At 39.2% G+C, this 24,997-nt stretch overlaps 1 protein-coding gene and 1 long non-coding RNA gene across 15 annotated transcripts in view; one reads left to right on the top strand and one right to left on the bottom strand.

Moving 5' to 3' along the window:
• The window catches only part of tenm4 (teneurin transmembrane protein 4), a 192,332-nt gene that overhangs the window by 70,397 nt on the left and 96,938 nt on the right, over positions 1 to 24,997 (bottom strand). For 6 of the 14 annotated variants that reach the window (XM_044203214.1, XM_044203212.1, XM_044203216.1 and 3 more), the window contains 6 exons: positions 24,388 to 24,609; positions 14,332 to 14,581; positions 12,328 to 12,402; positions 11,995 to 12,093; positions 10,835 to 11,070; positions 1,198 to 1,362 (listed from right to left, as the gene is read on the bottom strand). In XM_044203214.1, the coding sequence (XP_044059149.1) occupies positions 1,198 to 1,362; positions 10,835 to 11,070; positions 11,995 to 12,093; positions 12,328 to 12,402; positions 14,332 to 14,581; positions 24,388 to 24,609 (1,047 nt within the window). The remainder of the gene's footprint in view (positions 1 to 1,197; positions 1,363 to 10,834; positions 11,071 to 11,994; positions 12,094 to 12,327; positions 12,403 to 14,331; positions 14,582 to 24,387; positions 24,610 to 24,997) is intronic. The other 8 variants (XM_044203219.1, XM_044203221.1, XM_044203222.1 and 5 more) reach the window with 5 other exon arrangements.
• On the top strand, positions 6,550 to 13,553 carry LOC122879284. The gene is made up of 3 exons (XR_006378670.1): positions 6,550 to 8,882; positions 12,104 to 12,271; positions 13,289 to 13,553. It is a non-coding gene; the product is annotated as an uncharacterized LOC122879284 (long non-coding RNA).

Below are 24,997 nucleotides of genomic sequence, written 5' to 3'. Positions count from 1 at the left end.
ACGTCCATACAAACCACCCCCAGGACTTGGTGGCAGACATGGCTTTAGGTTACACGTGGCACGGCAGATGGCAGTCTTCTCAAAAGTCCATCAGCGGCAAAGGCTTTTATCAGAGTAGACAGGACACACTCCCTGTATCCCAGATCTGGGCTTTACATAATGCTACAACACACAGGCTCATTTTCCACATGTTGGGGTGTGTTTGTATTTATGCAGCACATTAATGGTGTACTCATCAGGCTGTTTAAATAAATCATAAGCCGAGACCAGTGATAATGGGCCTCATGGTTAAATAAATGCTTGTTGTTCTGCAAGCTAAACTACAACATACTGCTTTGAAGAAAACTGAATACACTGAATTTCAACGCAGTACACATCTGCATCACCTTGATAAAACATTAGATAGCTCATCATTGTTTTTGGTGACAGCACGACAGAATGAGACTTAATTTAGAAAACTATGGCTATTGATTTCCAATCAGCAACGGCTGCCATGCAGGGTCTAAGCTCAGCTGTAGTCATGCTTGTTGTTAGCTAAACACACTTTCTGCTGTCTGGTAAATGAAAAAGACAACTCCTGGATTCATCTATATGGTAATGACCCCATCTTCTACCTATTGTAGTCTGCCAGTGGCAAATCACATGGTTAAATCTGGGCCCATTTGTTCGAGAATGGAACAGAGCAAACTTTACTCGAGTCGAGCAGTTGGTACCGTGGGGTGAGCACATGCTTTCTTTGGCTGCCAGGAAATGCAGCCCAGACTAGGAGATGAAAGGATCACATCCGTTCTGAAGAGGACAGAGTGGCTAATCCCCCTCCAGCCCCTGGATACTCCGTCCCTTAAGCTGTCCCATTTTCTCCCTCTAGGAACAAATAACACTTTCCCACTTACAACAACTTTCATAGGATTACAATGCAGATCTCTTTGCATACCATGGAGACGAGTGAACACAATGTGAAACTGGATGACAAAATAATAACAAACTTGCTTGAGCTCTAAAATGTCATCTGTAAACTTTAAGATTTGAAAAAAACTTTTTTCCTTGTGCAGTGTTCTTTTCTGATGTGGGTGTACTACAGTCAATTGAGAGTCACGCAAATCAGCTGCATTTAGGTTGGTTTATTTAAGTATTATTTGGAAAAAAATACTGATTATGTGTATTTAATAAAAATACATTATTAAAAATTGCACTTACTGTCATCTTTTCCCTTGCGGTCAGGTATTTCCAAGCCTGTGTTGCCTAATGGTGGCAAGCTCAGGTCAGTAGGAAAAGGTAGGCCACTTGTATTGTCCTCTGACAGCTGGTACATCTGTCTCTGCATGGGTTGCAGGTGCCAGTTTAATCCAAAAAGGTGCATGGCTGAAATATAAAATATAATATAATATAAACATAAGACAACCTCAGTATTTATTTATGTTAAGATGACTTTAAATGCATTTTATCCAAACACAAAATCATACTCTATAAATACAAAGTAATCCCCAAAACTCTCAAGGAACGTTTGTTTTGCAATTTATCCAAAGGTGACAGCTGTAAGATGGAGGAACAGGAAGTAAATTTCAAAGAATAAAGAACAATACATGGTTTAATGGTTAATGGCATTTTTTCAAAAGTGCTGAGCAGTAAGATCAGAAGATGAATGCTATCCTGACCTCATGGGACAACATCTGTCTCACCACACTAACATTGGCCCAGACCATCCCCAGTGCCCTGTCATTTTTCCAACCCCATTACCTTTCCATTCCCCTGCAACACTAAGGGACAAAAGGAAAAAACACATCAGCAGGGAGACACCAGGGGTGTTTCAATGTGAACACAGTGGATGAAGCATGTTGATATTTTACAAGGTCGACAAAAGAAATGTCCTTTGGAACAATGGCAGTAGAGTGCAGGACGGAGGAGGAAGGGCTGACCATGACAGATCACCAATAAGAGAATGGGCAAGACGAGCTTAGCAAGGCAAAAGCCACCATGGAAGTCAACAGTCAGCAGAAAAGGCCCAGAAACTCAATATAGCTATTTTATTGGTTTGTTGGTTCTCTTAAGCTCCTCAAGTAAATAATTATGCAATTCAATTATAAAGAGTGAAATTATCTGTCAGCTTTAGACCGAAGCTGGGAGTAACACCTCTCCAGTCCTCTCAATGTTGTTTTCTTCAAATGTGTTTTCATTTTTTCCCTTTTATAAGAGCATAAACTACTTCATGTCACCAATAAGCCTTTCAGTGACTGCTCAGACAACAGAGAGAATGACTGTGTGACTGTGAATACATAGAAAAAACTGATTAGTTAATAAGACTTAATTATGTAACTAATTACAATAGAGACTGATCACACATACAGTTTATTTTCTTTGGTTCAAATAGTTGTTGTCTATTTGTATTTGATTTATTTAGGTAAATGGAACCAATCAACAAGTGAACAAAAACAAAAGTCAAATGGACTCAAGTCAAATGTAGTGTTTTGTTGAACAAAATTTTGTTTACCTGTCATCCCACAAGGTTAGAGAATTTGTTGAGAACACAATGACCATGACAGAGGTCCTTAAAATCTAGTTTGTCCATCAACAATATACACAAAACACTCAATGTAAGCACACCATCTTATATCACCTCACTTCACTTCCTGCAGTCTCATGTCTGCTGTTTTGTAATTCCTTCAAAGCTAGGCTGAAAAGGCACAGGCCTTCAGTGTGGCACCAGACTGTGAAACTCCAACTAACTGCATCTAATTTTTTAGCTGTCATCTTAAGTATGATGGTATTACTAATGTTTTTATTACTGGAATATGTAGGCAAAAAGGTGTTTTCTGTACATCTACCAGTAATGTGCAGTGGGATCAGGTGCTTCTCAGAGCGAGGACAGCAAATTTCAGATGACAAAAGGACGGGAGCACACTGGTTGATTTGCAGCCTTTAATAGTGCAAATGCACCAATGTTTCGACACTACTGTGTCTTCATCAGAGTCAAAAAAGTGCATTATTGATAGTCAAATACCAAACTGAAGACTCTAAGTTGCTTCATTAAGCAATGGCTATGTTATTTAATATCTCCGCTTCAAAATCATAGGTGATCCCCAAAGAATAAGAATAGGTTTACTTGTCCAGACTCAGCTATTAACTTTAAACTGACTAAAACCACCATATCGTCCGAAAACCACGTATCTCCAAAAATTGTTTTTGCTTTTTCATAAAACTGGATGTGCACAGCATATTCAAAGAATAGCTAATATTTTCACACTAGATAAACAGTACCACATGTTTACTGAAATATTTTGATTTATTTATGAAAAAAGATAGGTAGCCACAGTGTGGTGGTTATCAGGGGAAAAGCAACACAAATATTCCCAAAAGGATGAAAGTTCAACTACAATACCAGCATCTGTTCTGTCTCTGTCCAGTGCCTGTGGAAGTGACTGTCAGTGGAGGACAACCAGTGAAGAGATAGATGGCTCTGTTTGTCATTGTGTAAGCTCCAGAAAGATATTCCTTCTGATTTGTAGCTCTACATCGAGTGGCAAAGTGGAAAAAAAGAGTCATTGTATGTTGCTGGCAGAACAATCGCAAAGTCACCAGGCAGGATGTCATTCCAAGTGTCCTAGTAATCGTGTCTTTGTGAGCCCTGTTCTTCATCCCATCCATCCCTGAGGCCCTTTAATGGAAAATGGTTGAAGAGGCCTCTCATCCCTAAAGAATTACTTCAACGCCTTTTTGGTATCTATGATATGCAGCGCATTGGATCTGAGCCAGTGAAGAGCCTCCTGATTTTGTTTTGCTCTCTTTTAAAACTTTGCAAACACTGAACAATGACACTTGGAAGGCTGCTGCAATTGGCTGCGAAATGAACACAGGTTGTAGGAATAACAAGGTACTTCTAATGAGATGGCTATGGCAGAGACAAGCTGTGTCTGTGTTCCAGCGATGCCACTGACCTGTCAAGAGTACTGCAGTTCATAGCAGCGCCCATTTTTTCCTGAGCACATGTTGTGGCCTCCTTTCACTTATGTCTTGGCAGGAAGTTGGGTCACGCCATGTGCCAATTAGGGAACAGAGGTACTGTAGTACTGTACTGCAGTGAAGACTTATCTGAGAAAGTCGGCGCTTATTGCTGTGGGTCATCTGCCAGAATTCCTGTGCTTCTATCCTCTGATCTGAAGAGCTCTTTCCAACTAGTGCACACTTCAAGGAGAGATATGATGAGTAGAACCCCTTTTCTCATCTTACTAGTCAAAATCATCAAGTACTGTAAGCATCTAAAAAAGGCAAACTATCTTGAGATATTTCATAAAAGCCAGCATAGAATACAGTCATATACACAATGCCTTGGACTTGGACTTTAATCTCTTTAAAAAAAAACAAAATGAATAGGTGTTAAATATGGCAGCCATCAGTTGCTCATTTCTTAACTAACTGCATTTAGCACCACATTATTCCATCACTGGCATGCTATATTTCTTCAAAACAAAACATTGTAAAAAACAAAAAAAAACAAAACAACAAAAGTAAACATAACACAGACTGACTGGGATACCAAATGTGAGTTTCAAATGTCAAAAATTAGCACACTTCTCAGTGTAACACCACACCATGATCTTTAGCAATCTGCAATGCCTGAGATTGGGCTAATGTATTTCCTTTCTTCAGAATTGGGCCATTAGAAGTCAGATGTAAATTCATTTTTGCAATATCCATGCTGGTAAGATGGACGTTTGTAGCTCCGAGACATATCACCACTCTCGTGCTGTATTTCTCTAAAACCAAAGCACTAAAAAACAATAATGACACCTCATGTATAACTGACGGGATTTTGTTTATGCTTTTGTTTAGTTTATGCTTCAGATGATACTTTCATTTTCAGTTTATCAGCAAACAAGCTTTTTATACTTTTCATCATTGTGTCTGGAATTTGGGTGGTATGATGCTTCAGGGAGGATTTCTTCTGGTATTCCTGCGGTGAGGAATGGCTGATTTAAAAAAATAAAAATGAACTAGAACTGCAAGCAGTTATGAATGGGGTCCAAGCCTCCGATGCAAGTCAGACCTGCAGGCCCACGGGCGCGATGCAAGTCACAGGTGTAGAGCAGCACGTTCGGAAAACATTCAGTTCAAAAACAGTAGTTTGGAAGAATAATTTTAGCATATTTCCTATTTTTGCAACAAAAGCGCCTAATGGCCGATTGGCACCTAATTTTGCAGTGAGCCTCGTTGGGGCATGGGAAAGTACTGGCAAACTAATGAGCAAAGTTTCATGTTAATCGGACAGACCTATGTGGAGATATAGAAATTAATCAGTGTTTTCATATTTTGAAAAATATAGATTGACGGACTTCTTAATTGACCATAGGCTGCAGTGAGGCAAACTTTTGTCACACATCAGTAGATGTGCAGAAAAAAATGTAGCTGTAGGACGTACGGGTGATTTTTTTAAAGTTTGGAATGTGAAACGTGTAGAAATTGACATTTGTTCAAATAAGTCACGCCCACTTTTATCAATCATAACCAAATTTTAGGCATCAACTGAGTCATGACCCTAGATTGTGCAACCTTAGATGGTTTCGTACGAATCTATGCAGCTGATTACGAGATATAAACTTTTCACATTTGTAGCACCACCTAGTGGCTGGCACCAAATTTAGCACAGTGGGGCATGGGAAAGAACTGGCCCAAGTTTTGTGTTAATCGGACAAACCTATGTGGAGATATGAGATCACTTCCTGTTTCACTGCAGCCTACAGGAAGTTGTTCCTTTATAACTTGCACATTTTCTGGAGTATCAAAATGTAATTTTTTAGTAATTTTAATAACTTTTGATTATGAGGGTCCATAGATTCCACGTGCAAAATTTCTTGCAGATCAGACTCACGGCCTAGGAGGAGTTAAAAAAGTAGGTTTTGCAGATTTTGTAAAAAAAAAAAAATTATACGTGGAAATGAGAGTGGCCTATATCACAAGATGCGGCTCAATTCAGGGAACGCGTACATGTAAGGTTTTCAAATGTGCGACGTACTTTGTGGGAGTTACTGGCCAAAACACGTTTACATATACATATACATTATAGCGCCACCAGCTGGTTGACCTGTGTCATTTTTAGTGTCTGAGGTGTGTGCACAGTTCTATACCACCCCTGTGAATTTAACTTGCATAAAACATAAAGAGAAATAAAAAATCTGAGCGATTTCAATAGGGTTCGCCGCACCGCTGGTACTGGGCACCATGATGCCATGCATTCGTGGTTCCCAGCCCACTCAGGCTTGGACCCCTAAAAAGAGACAAACAAACAAAATCGGAAGGCATATACAATAGGTGAGTATGTAATAGCGTAACTGTTTTTTATTTGCTTTGATTTGTCTGTACAGCTTGAGAAGTGGTTCAGTGTAGCTTAAAGCTGGAGTGCGGAACTTTTGTCTCCCCCTTCTGGCAGTGAGAGTAATTACACAAACACTGTTGACGCGTACTTATGATGTATGCCTACTTCGAGCTCGCCCCAGGCTCGTGTTCAGAAATAGTTACAAAAATACAGAGACATTGCCACAGTTCCAAGACAATAATCCAATAGTTACATAGCCTGCTCCAAATATTTTACCAACCTGTCCAAGAGCAGTAACGTGACATCTGTGTCTGCCCTGAGTCCCTTCTTTCAGAGCTCTCCAATAAGGAAAAGCTACACCAATGGTTATCCGTGTTTGTCCTCGCCATTGATTGCTTTTTTTTTTTTTAACTGTAATCCTTCCTCTGAACGCTGAGTTTCTTTTTTATCTGGAGCATCAGAAACTTTTTTGCGTCTTAGATTTTACTCCTAGTTGCTGTAGCCTACTGCATTGCTACGGTAGCTCCATATTCATGTAGATAGAGTTGCGTCCTCTCCGTTCAATTTCGTTTGAGGTGGCTTTGTTGGGATGACTGCATACAGTACAACGTTGCCAAAGCATATTAACACAAACTATACAATCATAATAAAAACAAAATAAACAATCTATCTTTAAAGATCAATGTCACAGAGTATCTTACATGAATACTCCATTGTGTTTCAACCCTATCTCCATGTCCTTAATAATTGTACAAATGATCAATATTTGGTGCAAAATCCAACAACTCTCTGTCTTTTGCAGCCAATTCAGATCCATATTTTCTGTGCACTGACCATATAAAAATAGAAATCCCCTCCATCTGCCACTACAGGTCAAAGTCAGACCTGGGTTTGGGATTTGTCAATGAATCTTGTCCACACGTAAATACTTTCACAATAATAATTGCCAATGTGATGTTAATGAATATATGCAAATGTAAATAGAAAAGCATCATACTAATGCTATATGCTTGCAACAATATAAAGCCAGCAGTGCAATGCTGCATGCTTGACAGCTATATGTGGCTAACACACGCTCAGTTTCATTAAATAGTAGCAATGATATGGGGATGTTCATTTTTTCAGCTGATGTTTGCCAGTAACATAAAAGTACAAATTGTTTTGTTGTTTTGCATCCATACAATACATGCAATGTTATGTTGGCAAATTCAAACAAAGCATTCTGAAGTATAGAAAGACAGACAAACAGGTAAAAATCTGTGCTGGAGAGAAGCTTTTTCTGGGTTGGACGATCATGCAGTGAAACATTTTCTGGGGCCCAACCTCTTTGTCCTTGGCTAGATACCCAGGGTGAATGTAAGTGAACACAGGAGGATATTGAAGACCTTAAAATGAGGAACATATAACAAATGTGCTAATGAGTGAGCGACCACTGAGAAAATAGTGCCATCTTAAACCCCCCGACCTTTTTGCACTTCAAAATGTGCTGATTTACAAAGCTGTAACAAAATAAAACCATGCTGCAAGTCAAAACATCTGTCATGAGGCATAATTGGGTTCATTAGACATCTCACCCAGAGTTCCCAATTACAGGCCTCAATAATTAATTGCACTTGAAATTAAATGTATTTTCTCATCAGCCTTTAATTAAATATGGCCCTCATTCTTGATTGGAAATTCTGATCTTAGGGTGAGGTTTGGTCTCCAACATGTTTACTTGTGGTGCATCGGGAGATGGTGTGAGTTTTGCAGGGTATAATTACACAGTCTGATTAAGCACTATCAGGCTGATGGGGCTCTCTGGCTTTTGGCCAAGTCACAAGCGATAAACTGTAGACACATACTGTATCTCTACTTCTACAGCCAAACCACACTGCTGATGCCAAAAAACAAGCCAAACCAGAACTTGCTCACACCCACTGTCATCGATTTGAAATTGCTGGTTACGTAGATAATCACCATGAGCAGAAACCAGCTGATTCTTTTTTGTAATCCAGCGCTCTTCTGAATTTCAAATGAAACAATTTAAATGGCTCTGGTGACAAAATATGAATAATCGGATTTTAGTTCATTTGGCCTCAAGGAGAAGCAGAAACGAAAGCTTTCGGGATTGTTGCGGCATAATGCATATCTATAACAAATGTCCTCAATGAAGAATTAATTTATCTCATTGATGAAGGTCATGCAGAAGGATCTGGCTGTTCTTTCATTGACTTCATGCATATGAACTACATTGTTCTCACCATCCTTCTTTTTGAAAAACTCTTTCTTTTTCTGTGTGAGACTGAATTCAACCATGTGAATGTGGAAAAGACTTCTAGATTCCCTGATATGAACATTCACTGGCCTCTGTCAGTCTTAATAATATCAAAAAATGTCAGTGACTATCAATCGGATTGGAGCATTTCCGGGATTCTTAGGTCACTGAGGTAGCTCTGTGAGATAGTTAACGAGCAGGTGTTCAAGGAGCAGGGGGTTGGACTTTTAGTTTCTCAGTGTCTGCAGTTGAAGAGACAGTTCATATGGAGTTTTAAGAAGCTGCTTGGTGCTGTTGTGTGTGTGCATGCAGCTATTTGTAAGTGCCAAACCTATCAGTAACTGTATGGTTTATTATCTGTGTAGTTTAACAAATGCTTTTATTCCATTTTAATATAACATATTTTTCATTGCTGATAATAAGAGTGATAGAAGTCATATAGGTTAAAGTGAAACGCTTAAAATGTCAATTAATTTGCGACGGATTATGTTTATCTAGCCATTGTGTAGATATGGAGAGTTGCTTATTATTAGGGTTTATTTACTTTAGGCTGAATATGCTTGGTTCATAGATTTGCTTATCTGTTCTTTGTATAGAACTATACACCAACCAACAAGAGGACAAGTGGAGTCTGTTGACTGGTATGGTGACAGTATTCAATAAATATCCTAGAAAACAATTTAATACCTTGTCCCTGACCTGAGGTCTGTGGCTATTCAACATACCGAACCAGGAAATTTAAAGGTTATAGAGAGTCAGTTCCTGAGACTTTCTTTCACTTCTTTTTGAATAAAAAAGCACTGCAAGCTTTTTCATGTAGATCACCACATCCTTGGAACTGTCTACCAGTCGAGTCAACATAGATATTCAACAATATTTAAATCCAGAACTCAAACATACCTTTTAGATATCGAGAATCTTTATCCATCTCCTCTCCCCTCACTACAGGAGCCCTATGTCCTAAACCCTGTCACTCATTCCTTTTAAAACATTCTTTGTGTTACCCCTCCTCCCTACTCTGGTCCTGTTTATCATATCCTCATCCCCAACCTTAACCCAGTTAACCTTAAGTCCATAGCACTAATTCAGTCAACATGTGGTCAACATGTCAACTTACTTCAGTCGTACCCCTAAATTTGTTGCTATGTGATCTTAAATGCCCCCAAACCCTTCCATTACAGGAAACCAACCTCACATTTTCACTGGACCTTTCACCTACCCACAGTCCTTGCTGTATCCCATCCTGTCAATACCTCACCACACTGTTACTGCAGTTATTGTTGGTTGCTGCAAACCTATGAACTCCCTTGTATCCGTTTTTCTTTTAAATTAATAATAACACATATTCTCTTACAGTATAGACAAATGTGCATTTTGTTATGCTATCACTGATTGATTTAACAATAGTGTTCCACCATCTAGCTAGTTAAAATGCTGGGAACACTTGTTTTTAATATCAGGTTTTGTGAAGAATTTTTGTGAATAAATAAAAAAAATCTCTGCCACTCATGAAGTGTTGAGCAGTGATAGTCAGCATGGTTGACAACACTGAGTTGGGATCACAGTTTAATACGCGATCTCGGAGAAATATGGAGAAACAACATCACAGCAATTACTTGCAGATTCCACATGTACTTAACTTTTCATTTTGGTGTCTTTATCACCACCATCATCTATGAACTGCTTTTTCTGACCGTTTACTAGTGAAATGTTGTGTAAACAGACTTGTATATAGATCACACAGATAAATAAGAGACTGTATTATCAGATATGAATATATTTTCCTTAGGGAATTACAGCAGAACTGATTTAATAGCATAACTCAGATTTCACAGCTGATAGTCCTTACCCAGCTGGGACCTGGGTATGCTGGTTAGGGAATCTTAAATCAAATAAGATGAATATTCTAAATGTGCAGTCCTCTCTTGTGTGATGGCTGATGTCTTTTTAATTCATTCCCTATCTGACCTATTCACAAGAGCACGAAACTGGATTGCTTGTCTCTGCAGATTCAGTCAACCCAATCTATGAATGATAATGTTATTTCGGATGAGGTGTGTGGGCGAGGAGTCAATCTATGAGTCCCTATATAACTATGCTCATATAAGCAGAGAGTGCAGATTCAACACTATTAAAACCGATGATAGAGGGAACACAACAGAGCATGGACTCATCCTGTGTCTGCAGTTAAGTGAGAGGTGGGGCTGGAGGCAGATAGGTAGAGGCGCCCACCCTGGTGTCACTGTGTAGAAGCATCAGAGGTGACTCACCAATGAAGTAGGCCAATAGGAACAGCAGTGTTACTGAGATGAGGATGGCACTGAGAGCAGCACATTTCCAGTTGCAGTGCTTATAGGGTTTCTTCAGGCTAAAGGCAGGTCGAGAGAAGGTGTTTCGAGGCAGAGGGCGTGGGGGAGGCGAGTACACTGTGCTGGAGGTCAAAGGGTATCCTGGTGATGTTGTGCAATACATTGGTGATGTTCCACCTGGTTTGAACAGGAAGTGCCTGGAAAAAAACACGTTTTCTTGTTAGTCTTAACAGAAACACTAATTTCCCAGGGATGTCTGTCATCATAATATTGTAGGTTACTGTCTATCCAAGTGCTGTCCCTTCCACTGGTAAGTAATTCCGTTTCCAAGCTCAATACTGTTACCATAGTCACGCTTCTGCTAGATTAGTGAGAATGCTAAAGCATATTGGGTTTTGCTCAGTCGAAACTGTGAATCAATATTAAATCTAATTTACAGGACTAGTGACCACAGCTGGCTCATGTTTACGTATTCATGGCAGCATGGTGAAGAGTAATTCTCAGTAACTATGTGTCAAGCCTGTCCAGAGGAGAGATAAAGTATATGTGGTTGCAGCATGGAGCAGAATTATTCGCCCTTGAAGAACATGGCTGGCTATCTCAGAAAACATGTGTAGAGCTGCATGTCCAAGAGCCGTATGAGCAGCCCATCAGAGAGTCAGTGGCAGCGGCACTGTTGTCAAGGCCGTTTTACTGACAAGTTTACAAGAAGCTTCCGAGCAACAGTGACATGAATGTGATTGAATGTCACATTACAATGTATGATGTGGAAAGTCACTGAGAACATTTTATTTATAAATATCAGGACAAATCTCTGACATATCCTATTCTAGCAATAGGAGATAACATGGGCAACTGTGTTTCATAAAGCGGTCATGCTTAACATTAATCAAAAGCAATACAACCCAACAATGTGATTTTATGCAAATTGTTAGCTGTATCAAACAGGGAAGGGACAAATACAGCAAAGATTCTAGCACTGCAGGAGACGTACACTGATGATTGACAGCATTTCAAAACAGAGGATGGTTGATGGAAAAATAGCGCAGGCATCACCATTGTTTTCATGGCAAAGCAGATTCTGACAGTAGTGTGAGCCAGATAGCAAACATGCAACATACCCGTCGTTGTATGAGGCATCATGGCGTGCTGATGCCAGAATGTCCATCTCAATGAGGTTGTCCTGTAAAGTCTCTAGGAATGTCTGCTTTGCTATGTTTCTACACACAGGTGGAAAGATGGATATGAAGCTAGTGTGAGATGTGCGTGCAAGAAACATAGAAATGCAAATACAGTATGTGATCACCAAGCAACATCAACAACAACTGACAAATGGAAATCAAGACGGACAGCGTGGGACAAAGAAACCAAGGCCCTTATGGAACTACTTCTACAAAGGTGTGAGACAAATAACATCTAGCTCTCTTGTTCCCCTCATTTGGGCACTGCCATACCTTGTTTTGTACGAGCCCTGCCCTTCTCTGCAAGCGTCTTGCTCTTCTCTGATAAACATTAGAGTATTCTGGCTCCTTTAAGGTTGTGATTGGAAGAAAACAATGCATCACTTACAAATACGAACCTTAAGGTTTCTAACACTTATTTCAGACAAAACACTTCATCTAAATTGAATTTTTAATTACAAATGAACTTGTCACTAAAGTTTCATAGTTTTCACTCTGGATAGTATCCTTAAGTACAATTGTTTTTCATTTAATGGCTCCAACACTCCAAAAAACACATTTTCAGTTCATTCTTAAGTTTCAGTTTATTTAATTTCTTATTCATTCTTATTCTTCTTATTCTTAAGTCTCTTGAGGTGCATGCCATGTCTCATTCTCCCATAATGCACTCCCCGAGAGCTCTGTTCCATAAGGAAATACTGCAGCAATGCAATGGAGAAATGAACTGTCCACATGCAATGGGCAGGCTGAACACATTCAGTGGTACAAGAGAAAAGCTTTGTTTTTGATCCCTGCTCCTTTGAGGCCAGTAGTGAAGTCTGTTCATGGTCTCTCAAGCTCATGTTTTGGGGAAGAATGCAACTTTTAATGAAGAGAGAGAGATGCTTGGCAGAAACTCTAAAGAAAACGGTGAGGCTGGATAGGGCTAACCAACTGCTGGCATCTCTCCAGTGGCAGAGCAGGATGAGACCTACCAGTGCAGAATTTATCAGGGCCATTAAATTTCAGAAAAGTGACGAGACAGGGCCATTGTAATACCATTAACCACGTAAGGTGACATTTAATATTTCTGTGTCCGTGTGGATATTACTAATGGTTTCAGTTTAATTATTGGAACTTTAGTAGTTGATCTTTTTTTCAAGGCAACAGGTCTGAAAGACTACATATGCCGTTTGAGCAGCACTCTTGCCTGTTGCAGATCCATTCTCCTCACCATCTGTTTTCTGCTCCACAGGGAATACCTGTGCAGGATTAACTTTGGAGCTGGATGACGTGTAATCATTCATTATACCATTAACTGTCCTTCTACCAGCTGAAATTGATGCTCATTTTCCTGTTGACTGAACCGTCTCACAGAACTGAAGGAGAAGACAGTAATTCTGTTCATGGCGCATTGTTTAGCCATGCCAAATTAGCTATTAGCTATTCTCCTGTCAACAACAGTTTAATTTATGGCAATATGTTTACTATATACTATACACTATAGACAATAGTGTGGTCTACAGTTTTTTATTGGATTGCTTTGAATAGATCCTAATAATTAAATCATCTAAATAAAGACAAATTTATGTTTTTATCTGCAGTAACTTCCTTAAAAATCAAGGCTACACAATGTTTTTTTATTTAAATTTGTTCAGCAGGTGACCTGGTCACACTGAGAAGTTAGGTGTTGTTTGAGGAGTTTTTCTACTGCTAGCAGAGTAATGTGATCATTACGAAGGTTGAGATAATTTGCCTTGCTGTTCTTGATTTCATACCACCTTGCAATAAGACCAGCCAAAGAAATACCAACAGATATTCCCTTTGTTACAATAACACTTGACAGATCTACTTCACACAAGAGCCTCCTATTGAGATATGTGCTAGAGAAGTGAATACTGATTAATATGAAATAAATAAAACTCCCGGCTGAAGTGGAGGCGCTATGGAGTCTGCTCACGGGAGCCTGAATGTAATTTTAGAAGAACTGTTTCATATCCAACGTGATTATAATCACTCTGCCGTTTAAACTCAATAACTTCCACTGTTAGGATTGCTAACATTAGGCCAAAAACAGGACTTTTCTCTTGTTTGCAACAAAATCATGTTCATCACAAATGTAGGCCTTTGCCCCTAGCAGGATAGTTTCCATTTTATTGCTTTGCTCCTTGTTAGAACTGTGGTAATTCAATGTGGAGTAGACAGCATGAAAACCTGTGTTCAATAGCATCAGCTCAAGCTCAGTCGTACAGATGCCAACATCTCTATACAATGTCAGGGAGACAAGTTACACAGTACCTTGTTTCCAGGGGGATGTTGCTGTTCAGTAGCCAGTTGTCCTGTGCGCTGCCAGAGTCTTGACCACTGGCCGGACCCTCAGGGGGAACAGAGCTGTCTGTGGGCGCGGGACTTGGGTTGCTCCGCGGCGTGTAGTTGCCCCTGTTCAAGGAGTTAATGGAGGCTGCATGGTGCTGATGATTGGGTGAGTGGGAGTGGGAGAGTGGTAGAGGAGGCGTCCGCAGCCGAGAGTGGTTTTGAAAGGCTCCGTCTGAAGGAAAGAAGAAAGAAATAAAACATGTTACAGAAATTTTAAAAGAAAGACAATTCTACTCATTTAATGTTTGTTTTGAGGTACTTTTGAATCTTGGTTACCTTTGGAAGCACCATCAAAGACACCTAGATTCACAGTTTGTTCGCCAACACAATATGCACAATAATGAATTGGACTGGGCAGAACAGTAGTGCAATGAATATTAAGTAGTGCAAATTATGGACAGAAATAGTTAACAGTGCAGTAGATGAGTTATTGCAGTATTCAGTACATAGTACTGGAGTGCAAGTGATGCAGTATATGTATAAATAAATAGTCCGGTAGTGCAAATGAACATGTGGTACATGTAGCAAAAGCAAGTGGTTACATGAACCACTCATGAAAAAGTCCCTCTCCTTCTCCCAACTGGTCTCTATCAGAGTGTGCTCTCTGCCTCTCACAGAGACCAGGGACAGTTTACTCAGACCAGACACTGGTTCCTGTGTAAATGGACGAGCTGGTTTCTTCTTGAAACTAACCAATTCTTTAGGCTTTCTTGGACATTTGTTTAGCCAGGAAAAATGTTTGGGCATGAGTAGTATTTTTATAAACAATAGCCTGTTTAACTCTGTCCACACCTCACCGGAAGCAAATGATTTGAAACAGAAACCAACAAGTAACAACATTAGCTGTCAGTTTTGCTGACAATCTCCCATTAACATATGCATGTCATTATCAGATTTGCAGTGGTCAGCCTTATTAGAAGTGATTCCAGTCTGCTGTTCCAGAGATTTTAGCAGCCAAAACCTGCTCTTTGTTTCTTTTTCTTTTTTTAGGTCTGTCATCAGCTCTTTTGTCACTCTACATCAGAGGATTTTAAACTATTATATATGACGTTTAGAAGAACAGATAGTATCCAGTGGTCATATATGCACTAGTTTATACTCTCTGCACTTCACAATATGGAAGACCAATGTCCTTGTGCACTCTGTATCCTTCTATCTCCACATCTGCTAAGCCATTCATCAATCAATGAACTCCTGGCTTTACACAGAGTGAAAGAGCGGCTTTTCTTTATAGCAGAAAACCTCCTTTATTTCACAGATATCCACAACACTAAATTGCCAATTTACAGCAGAGAGAGTGGAATACAGACACACACAAGGCTTATTTTGTATAATCAGCTCCTTCATTAAAGCGATACCTACTTGGGCTAGTCAAGAAGCTTAGAGTCATTTCAGATTTATTATGGGTCAGGAACATGAAGCTGCCATATTAAAATGTGTCAATCAAGGCAGATTGATAAGCAATCTGAGATGTAAAACTGGTTGTGCTGAGAACAAAGTCGCATTACGCTTCAGTGCTTGAGACATTTTAGAAAAGTGGAAAAAGAGCCCATTGTGTCAACAGGTAATGTGCTAACGAATGGCTCAGCAAGGAAAACCAAGACAAAAATGTAGTGTGCTGCATTTAATCCTCGGGGACCTGCTTAAGTATCTTCCTCCAAGGCTTTCAACACACATGTGCTTTACAGGAAGCTTGGCAATTCTACACTTCAACTGGTTTCTCTTTATATTCTTTACATTTCATTAGCCATCAACTAAAAAGGAGAGAACACTAATTTTCACTATTTTGAACCTGGCTCACAGCCACATAGTCCTCATATTTTATAGGATGAACCACTGACAGAAATAATTTTATTTCCTTTTTATGGTGGAGAGAGTGCTATAGCATGCATCTGTCCCACTGACAGATGGTTTCATACTGAGCACACTTTTGCACAATGCTGCCCTCGTAATTAGCTGAGCCACTGAGAGAGAGGCACGCCACAGTCCTGATGAACAATAGACTGGTGAGAGGTAAAACCACACAGTTGTTGATGACCTCCCTCCTGCTCAGTAATGTACCTGATCCCTAAAGCCATTAATAAGACTATGCTAATTCGATACAGGGACAGCACAGACATACACAGAGATATATATCACAAGGACAAATGCATCACTGCTCTAGAATGCATTTACTGCTAGGTAAACAAATACTTTACTTCTTATGACGATGAAGCAAATGTGGGGCAACAAGTAATTCATTTTTCTAACACGTTTTTATTTTTTTTCTGAGGACCATACTTGCAATTTATTTTAGGAGTCATACGGCCTCAAAAATTACCACAGAAATTAATCAATATATCGTTATACACAGTATGTTTAACAAAAGTATTATTTACTGCAGGTCTACTGTGTGGGCTTGAAATATACTGTTAGATATTCCTGTTATTTTGTCCCTTCCCTGCATAGAAAGCACCATGACTGGGACTAGCTGTTTAAAGACTAAATAACTTTTGCAAATGAATACACACTGTGTATTAGGGAAATACATGTGTGAAGATCGAGCAAGTTGTATAACTTGAAAAACATTCTTGGTGGGGGACACTATCCTAGACCAATCTGTGGCTAACATATAAGTAAACTGCTATGCTTTTTTACTCAGTTGTAACAAACTAGTCATAACTATTAGATCACAATACAATCCACATTTAGATTGTAAAGTTTCAAAATGTTCCTGGATTAAGTCGAGTTTTAATACTTTATGTTGTGCTCCGCTGGAAGTTCAAATGTTTACTTTTATGTTTAGTTATTTGTCGGTAACCATGCAGTATTATGAAGTATTTCAAAGAATTTTGTACATGTAGTAAAATCCAAATGCTTTATAGTCTGCACAGAAGTGTTGCTTAACTTGATTACTTCACTTGCCTACTTGCATATAAGCCATCACCATTGCAATGCACTGTAGAACATGTTCTACAGAAGAAAAAAACTATAAGCACTGCATCATGATTTAAATTCACTACCTGACTGTATGCATGTTTGCCCTTGTCCAACAAATAACCTTTCAACAGCCAGGTAAGTAGTCACTGTTATTTTTGTGGAAATAAATAGAAAGGCGAGAAACACGACAGTTTGCAAGACAAAGCACAGGGCAACCCAACCCCCACAGATGTGGTGATTCAGCAACAATTATTCACCACTATCCAAAGGACAGAAAAAAATAAATGGTTTTCTATTGACCTACTTTGCACAACGAAATTGACAAGAAAAGGAGATTCATTTGTTATCAGAGACAGAGAAGGGGGACTTTGCTACAATAGCCAAACTTTCACATGGCATTCAAAATAGAAGCCTAAAGATATAAATTCAGTCTGGGAATGTGGGTTTTTCATTTTTCTTTCTAACAGATGTATGCACTGGTTAAGGTCTCCTGACGCTATTCTAGACAAGTAATGAAGGCAAATCCACTTCATTAGCTAGGACCTCACACCCACCCTGAGAGATAACAGGAATGTCTGTCTAATGGTAAGATGTTATAATTGCTGGAAGACAACTGTCCAACTTGTGAGGTATCAAATAGCTACACTATAAATTAAAACTAATGGTAACTTTCCAGAGGTTTCATGAAAAAAAAACAGGATATTTCAAACACCTTAAAATATTTAACCTGATGCAAGTTATTATTTTTTGGTTGAGGATTTGGAATCCAGGATTTTAAGAAGTATTTGTTAACACTGTTACTTACTCGTGAACTACTGAGCTTATTTGAATTAAAAATATATCACACATATACTGCATCTCTGCATGATTGTGAATCACCATGCGTGTTTTGATGCTGATCCCGAACCAGATGTAGAATAAAAAATTCAAAACATGTTCTATTATTAAAATAACACATTTAGATTGTACAGCCTTGGTAGACGTACTGTATGGGCTCTCTGAGTGCTTTCTATTTCTAAAAGTTGGTGTTGAATTCATTAAATGCATTTGTTATATGCAGACGTCAGTGTGGATTCTTGGGGAGATTGTATTGGGTTATATCCAAAGGTGATATAAACAAATCACATATAAATAACAAATAAATAATTCAAAATGTCATAAAAATGATAATTAATCTAATTCATCTGAGGGATTACCATACTTCCCCTATTGGTACAGGTGTGCAGTACTCTACTTGACAAATAGCCCTGTTGTTTTAACTACAATACAGCTATTTCAATTGAAATGTAGCATGTACATCCATGAAAGTTTAAGTATGTTAAAGCTTTTATATGAGAGAGAGCTTTTCTTGTGTCAGTGATTTCAGTGAACACCAACTGTCTGAGTTACATAACAAGAAAACTACTTATCTTGCACAAGAGATGTAAAGAAAATTGTAATTATTGAGTTAGTGAAAAAACAATCTAACATTGACAAAAAAAAGAATAAAATCAGCAACAGTAGTCATGGAAACAATTCAATACACTGCACTATAGCAGTAAATCTACATTATATGTAAAAGACCAGCCTTTATTTCACTGGATACATATTTCACTGGCTACCAGATGGTAGCTATTGTAAGTATGCAGCACTTTAGTTGTTATGAGCAATCAATTTAAGCCAAATATGATATAATGTCAAATAATCAGTATGCAGTGCTATGTGCTGTTCAGATCCTGTCCTATTTGTAAACCGCAGTAAGTGTAAACTTACACTCTTGGAATGCTTCTCCACTAATCAATGTCAAATTTAAACTGTGAATAAATTCATACAAATGTATGCAGTTTGATATGTAGCAATATTCAAAACCTTCAAACTACCCACTTGGTTGATATCTACACATGAAAAATGTTTCAGTGAATTTTTGCCACATTTGTGTATATATAAAGGAACACTGGGTTCCGACTTAATTTGCCACTCTGTGCAGTGTCCAGGGAGAAGGTCTATTTCTGAACAAGGACAGTGGATAAAATCCACAGCACTAATGGTCACACCTGATGAAATAAAGTGATATGACATGCCCCGAACACCAGATCAACGCACTGAGGTGTGAACCATTCGATACAGAATTAATCAAAAGCTATCCAGCGCCGAGATAAATCATTAAATCTTGCTTATTGCTACAGCCCCTATGGCTAATCATAGGAGCAAACTTTCCAGTTGAGTAGCATTTGTCTATAAAAATACAAATAGAATTTGTCATGAAGGCAGTGAAGCTGCACTCTTTCCTGGCTCCCTGAAGCTGGTTCTCTCTGCTGGCCCTGCTGTTTCCTGCACCATCAGAAAAGTCTGAAGGGAAGAGCCATGCGGGAATACTAGCTGTCTTTCCTGGACTCATTTGAGAGGTAACAGGTACCACAAACAACACATGGTGGGTATAACGCTCAGCTTACCACTGGCTCTCTCTATGGGAATAAGGGGAAAAAGACCTTCTGGAATCCAAACATAAGCTCACCTTCATTACTAACTGGAGGAGAGAAAACCTGCTATAGTAAATAACATCCTGCCACCAAGTTTCACTGAGGTCACCAAATGGGGTATGAAACTATAAGTTTCATGTGATACATGCACATGTGGAGCAAAAAGGTAATACGAGCCTTTGCAAAAGTAAACTCATACAAACATAAAATAATAGTGAAAAAAATCTATTTATAAAAAATACAAAAAATTGTCTATATATATATATATATATCTTTTCAAACTGAGGTTTACCACAGTTTGCAATCTAATCCATTAGGACTAGTCCTGGCATATGCTTCTCTCTTCCTTTCTGAGATCAAATAGATTTTCTGTCATTCTTTGAGCTGCCTTAGCAAGAACAAGACAAGTGGTTATGTATGCTCTGTTCTGCATGTCACTCTGCTGCATATCCATCAAGAGGTTGAAGATTTTGTTAGAGGGCACAGATGGTCTGCAATTATCGTGGAATGAAAGTAATGCATCTCAATTTATGTCAATGAAAAGAAGATATGTAGGTATGCAAAATGCATTATCCATGGTCTCTGTGTACTGACAAACGGCAAGTTGAATGGAACTGGACAAATTGTCTGTTGGCTCCAGTTCATTGATAACTCAACATCAACATCAAGAGAATCCGATTCCTTTAACTCAAAACTGAAATCTTGCATATTCAGAAAAACAGGGGCATGGCATGCGAGTGCCATGTGCTACTCATTAAATTATTATTTAGCCTCAGATTGTTTCATTCCTCATAGTGTCTGTGGATAAATTACTTTCTGGGGTGACCTCTTTTAACCACATTTACCCCTCCTGTGCAGACATAGAGGGATGATTAAGCAGTTCAAATGAACTTATCGGAATTCACACACAACCACGTCCCCAAGCCTTCTACCCGGCTCACCATTCCTGCTTGGTCAGCTGTGAGGTGGTGGTGCGCTGGCCCTTTCACCAGGGAGCCCACACTGGCCGACCCCATGCTGTTTTGCATTAAGAGATGCTAATACTGGGAGGTTTCAGTGTCTTAGATCTTGTGGCTCAGCGTGGCAGCGGGCTCCCACTGGCAGTCTCCCCAGGAAGAAGCCCCTCAGAGAAAGCCGAGGGCCACAATGAAACACATGCTTCACAAAAGGACTGCAGGCTTCAGCGAGCAGCCTCGTCAGCCTTACAGAAACCCTGGCTCAGTGTTCTTCCAAATGAAAACAGGATCCTGAAAAAACTGCAACACTGCAGCCTTGGAGGCTACTAATGTGAATAACGATATGCTGCTGAGAGCGTTTACTTGTTCAAAATCCAGCAGAACATTTTAGGTCTTGTATGTGGGCTCAAAGATGACCTTGAGCAAATGTAATCTGAAGTGATAAAAGCCACCTGTTTTCCAGTGCAACAGATACACTGTGAGCCAATTATTTTAGGCATACATAGTTTTCTGTGGTTGTTTACTGACAGTAAGAAAGTAAATATTCCCTGCACCGTGTCAACTCTGAATTTGAATATTTCTTCAATAACTGACCTGCATGTCAAAGAGATTTGTTTTGATATTCCAGCCATTTTTACTATGGTGGCTTTTATGGTGGCTGGGCTGCAGCAAAGCGGGGCCAGCCTTATAAATGTGAAAATCTGTCCCTGACTTACTGAGTGAGTGATGAAGTTACACCATTGGAAGGTTGAGTGTTGGAGTTTCCCCATTGGCTGCTGCACTTTTTCAAAATGAATAGGCGCGAACAGTCCTCAATTACATCCTCACGAGGCTTTTGCAGTGTAACAACAATGTAACAATTCGGCCACAATTTAGCACAGTACAGCCATATACTAGGTTTCGACCTAGACTTGTTGCTCATGTGATTCGCACTGAAAACCCGAGATGCATACTTAATTCCAGATTACATTACATTTGGCATCATGAAGTATTTTGTTCCAAACATTTCCAACCTCTGCATAAAACAGAAAATATTTAAATTCCTTTTCCATAAATTTGATTAGATAATCAAATTTGATTAGACAATCAAATTTGTGATCTTTGGTTTAATCATATTGGCTATGCACTTGTGTGTCCATAACCCTGTTCTGTATGCCAAATCTACACCACAACCTAGTTGGCTCAGTCTTGTTTAGTGAGCTTGAGAAGATGGGGTTCATGTAGCTGAAGGGATCAGTGTCACTACACATTGAACAAGTTTTAATTAAGTTATTTCACTTCCTGAAATGGTGAAACTAGCCTGGGTTGATTGAGTTATTTAGTTACATATATATTTAGTTACATATATTATTTGCCACAAAAGCTTTGGGGGCTGGATATATTTTACATAGAGAACCACAGATATTACTCTTTCCTTTCCCTGAAAATCTACACACAAAACCGAGCAAGGCAAAAAGACAACATCTAACTTAAAACAGGCTTAGCCATGCAAATGGTAATTTTTTACTGAACCAACTGTATTAGAAATCAATTTTTCATTAAATTCAAAAGGCTGCTTCGAAGAACAGCCAATGGGAGTACATTGTGTTGCTCACTGGAGTGAAAGAATAAAATTAATTTTAACCAAAATTTCCAGATTTGAATAAACAAAATCTGCAAGCTTATAAAGTATTTGGATGTGATGTGTAAAATTTGAGAGAAGGCATGGAGCAAGTTTACATGGCTCATTAGATGGTTTAAGTGAACAAACAGTACAGGCTTTTTTCTGTTCTGATTGTAATTGGCTCCTTACTGTCAAATATTTTTAACAATTATGCAAAAAAAAAAAACAATGAATAATGTCAAAGGAGAATCAAAAAGAAAAGCTTATTTTGCATAATGTACTACTTATTCATATGTAGCTACAGCAAGGTGAAATGTCCTCAGAATGGACAAGAGTACTGGTTTTATGTTATTGAGATAAATGTGGGAAAAATGCTTTGCACCCACTAGCAAGAGACACACAGAAACATGCTGTACATTGCAACTTAAAAGGAATCTTACAAAGCCTGTGGATGACTAAGGTAGCAACTAGAGCTGTGGATATTTCTCCTCAGTCCTCTCCTACCCCTTACTGACAGCCCGAGGCTAACCTAAATGCTGTACCTATGCAAATCAGTGTCATTGTTATGAGACAAATCTGCCGCGGTAAAGGCCATTCCCCCCACCTATGTCCCCTTAAGCGCAGTCATGTCACTGCAGGATGACCAGCGTGTTGCTACTGTTGAATTAGGGGGGAGATTTGCGACGGGATTAATAACTCATTCTCCAGGCATTCTGAGCAGGCAGCTGGGGCACTTTGGAGTTTGATGTAATTCAACCCTTTGGGTAGTTAACTTGGAGGCTCAATCAATTATTTAGACCATTTTATTTTGTTTTGTGTTTGCCGTGCCAATGGGATAAGCAAGTAACTGCTGTAGTTGAAAGGCATCAACATTCAAATATCAAAAAATACCCTATTCAGCATGCAAATTGATGACTTATGGGAGATATGCGGCATAAATTGCTGAGTTTGAATGACAACATTTTATATTTTCATTTAGATGGATAATAAACAAGAATATAACTTACATGTGTGATATTTTGTGAACATAATAATAAATCTGGTTTCCTGAGGTTACCTTGAGGAAATATTTGAAATGTTCTTATGTCCATGCATTTTTCATATGCCATGCAGTGAGTGTTTATGGTATTATAAACAAAGTACATTGAATTAGTGAGCATCAAGGCCTTCCAAGCCTTGAATCCACAGCAGTCTATGTAGCTATAGCAATCAGTTATACAGCAACAAACAAATAATATTATATCAGCTCAACAAAACAATTTCACTCCATAGACCAGCCAAACTACATTGTCTGCCACACACACTTCTACTGTACATGTTTTACAGTCCCTGAATTTTTGTCAACTGTCAACACCATGTTTGCAGTTTGAGTGCAAATGTCATTCTGTCAGTCTGAATGAGTGTTAAGTCAACAGAAGGAGACACTGAATGTTTCAAGAAGAATGAGTAGCTGACATTTATTAATGAGAAACCACACAGGGAATTTTCAAACCTAATCTAACTCAAGAAGCACTGTCTGAGATTGAGTTGTTATCGAAATCAAAACCACAATATGTCTTTCATGGGACTAACACTGTGTTTAATATAACTTCAAAGGAGTCAGTCCTTGCAGTGATATATGATGATTCAGCAGGGACTACATTGCACCAGATATGAAGTAACTGTCTATATTTCTTCCTTATTTCCTATCTGAGGTGCAGAGGATGCATGCAGGCTGTTGTTGCTGAAAATTCTATAGAGGGATTGTAGATGGTTACTCCCACCAGCAGGCATTGAAACTGAAGAGAACTATCTGTGACAAATATCTCCTACTGAACCAAAATCATCCATCTCTTTGAGTGAAGCTCTGAACTTTGCAGACCTTGCTTCAGAGAGTTCTGTGCATTTCCTGAGGCTACATATCGACTCAAAGTTTCAACTCTCTCTCTCATGGTGCTCAGAAAAAAGGGACATATTCTTGCCCATAGCCATCTGCATGACCTATAACACAACATGTCCAGGAGCAGTCCAGAAAGCAACAGTAGTTTGAAAACCAACTCACCATCAGCAGTTGCAGTGGCAGGAGCATACAGGTTCCCTGAGCCAGTTTTAACTAAGAATGAATTGGGGCCAAACTCATCCTCAGAGTCAGAGTCCTGGGCTGGCTGAGCCGCACAGTTACCTAGCAACCTTCCCTGGCTCTCATTGGCTGCAATGGAAGGGGGAGGGTATGGGAGCTGCTCAACAGGGGAGGAGGAGGCAGATGAACAATGCAGCGGAGGACCTGTGGACCACAAACAGAGACAACACATGGGGGGGAAAATGAAACACACCCAAACACAGGCAACATCACATTGGAGCAGAACGCAGACACACACACACACACACACACACACACACACACACACACACACACACACACACACACACACACACACACACACACACGCACACAGGCAAGACTTAACTCTGACACTTCAAAAACAAACAGGGACACATCTGCCTTTGTCTCCGCCACCTCACCCCAGCTGGGAAGAACAATACAAACAACTGAAATGACTTTGAGATAGAATAGGACAGGCAAATGCCTGGCACTGGTTTAGAGAAATAAAAACAACAAAACACCTTTTTGGGATATTAAATGCAAAAAAGGAAAACAATTCCAGGTTACA

The sequence above is a fragment of the Siniperca chuatsi genome, linkage group LG7, assembly GCF_020085105.1.
Source record: "Siniperca chuatsi isolate FFG_IHB_CAS linkage group LG7, ASM2008510v1, whole genome shotgun sequence".
Classification (NCBI taxonomy): domain Eukaryota; kingdom Metazoa; phylum Chordata; class Actinopteri; order Centrarchiformes; family Sinipercidae; genus Siniperca; species Siniperca chuatsi.
Note: the sequence above shows the minus strand (reverse complement) of the source record. Positions and strands in the feature narration are given on the sequence as shown.